Raw genomic sequence first — 296 nt, forward strand, 5'->3', positions numbered from 1 at the left:
GTTATCAGAAAAGGAATGAGATGTGCATATTTATCTAGTCAATGCACATGCAATATACATAAAAAAAAACAAAAAAACACGGAGACACCCATTTCCTAATACTGAGTCTTATTGCTGCCCCGTTCCTTCCTCTGAACGGCCACAGAACGGATCTCCTCTGGATGCGGAGGGACGTTCACTGCCTTAACCGGAATCATCACGTCTCCTTCGTATCCGTTTAATTATCCGAACAACATCCGATGTGTCTACAAGATTAGTGTAAGTTGAGAGCTAAGTTGAATCAGGTATATCAACAG

The 296-nt window shown here is 41.6% G+C and overlaps 1 protein-coding gene across 1 annotated transcript in view; it reads left to right on the plus strand.

Annotated features, from left to right (window-relative positions):
* LOC119586220 (ovochymase-1-like) overlaps positions 1-296 on the plus strand; it is a gene marked incomplete in the record, with an annotated part of 21,689 nt that overhangs the window by 5,659 nt on the left and 15,734 nt on the right. The window contains 1 exon segment of the mRNA XM_037934924.1: positions 146-258. Within this exon segment, the coding sequence (XP_037790852.1) occupies positions 146-258 (113 nt within the window).

This window comes from Penaeus monodon, chromosome 21 (assembly GCF_015228065.2).
Source record: "Penaeus monodon isolate SGIC_2016 chromosome 21, NSTDA_Pmon_1, whole genome shotgun sequence".
NCBI classification, from domain to species: Eukaryota; Metazoa; Arthropoda; class Malacostraca; order Decapoda; family Penaeidae; genus Penaeus; species Penaeus monodon.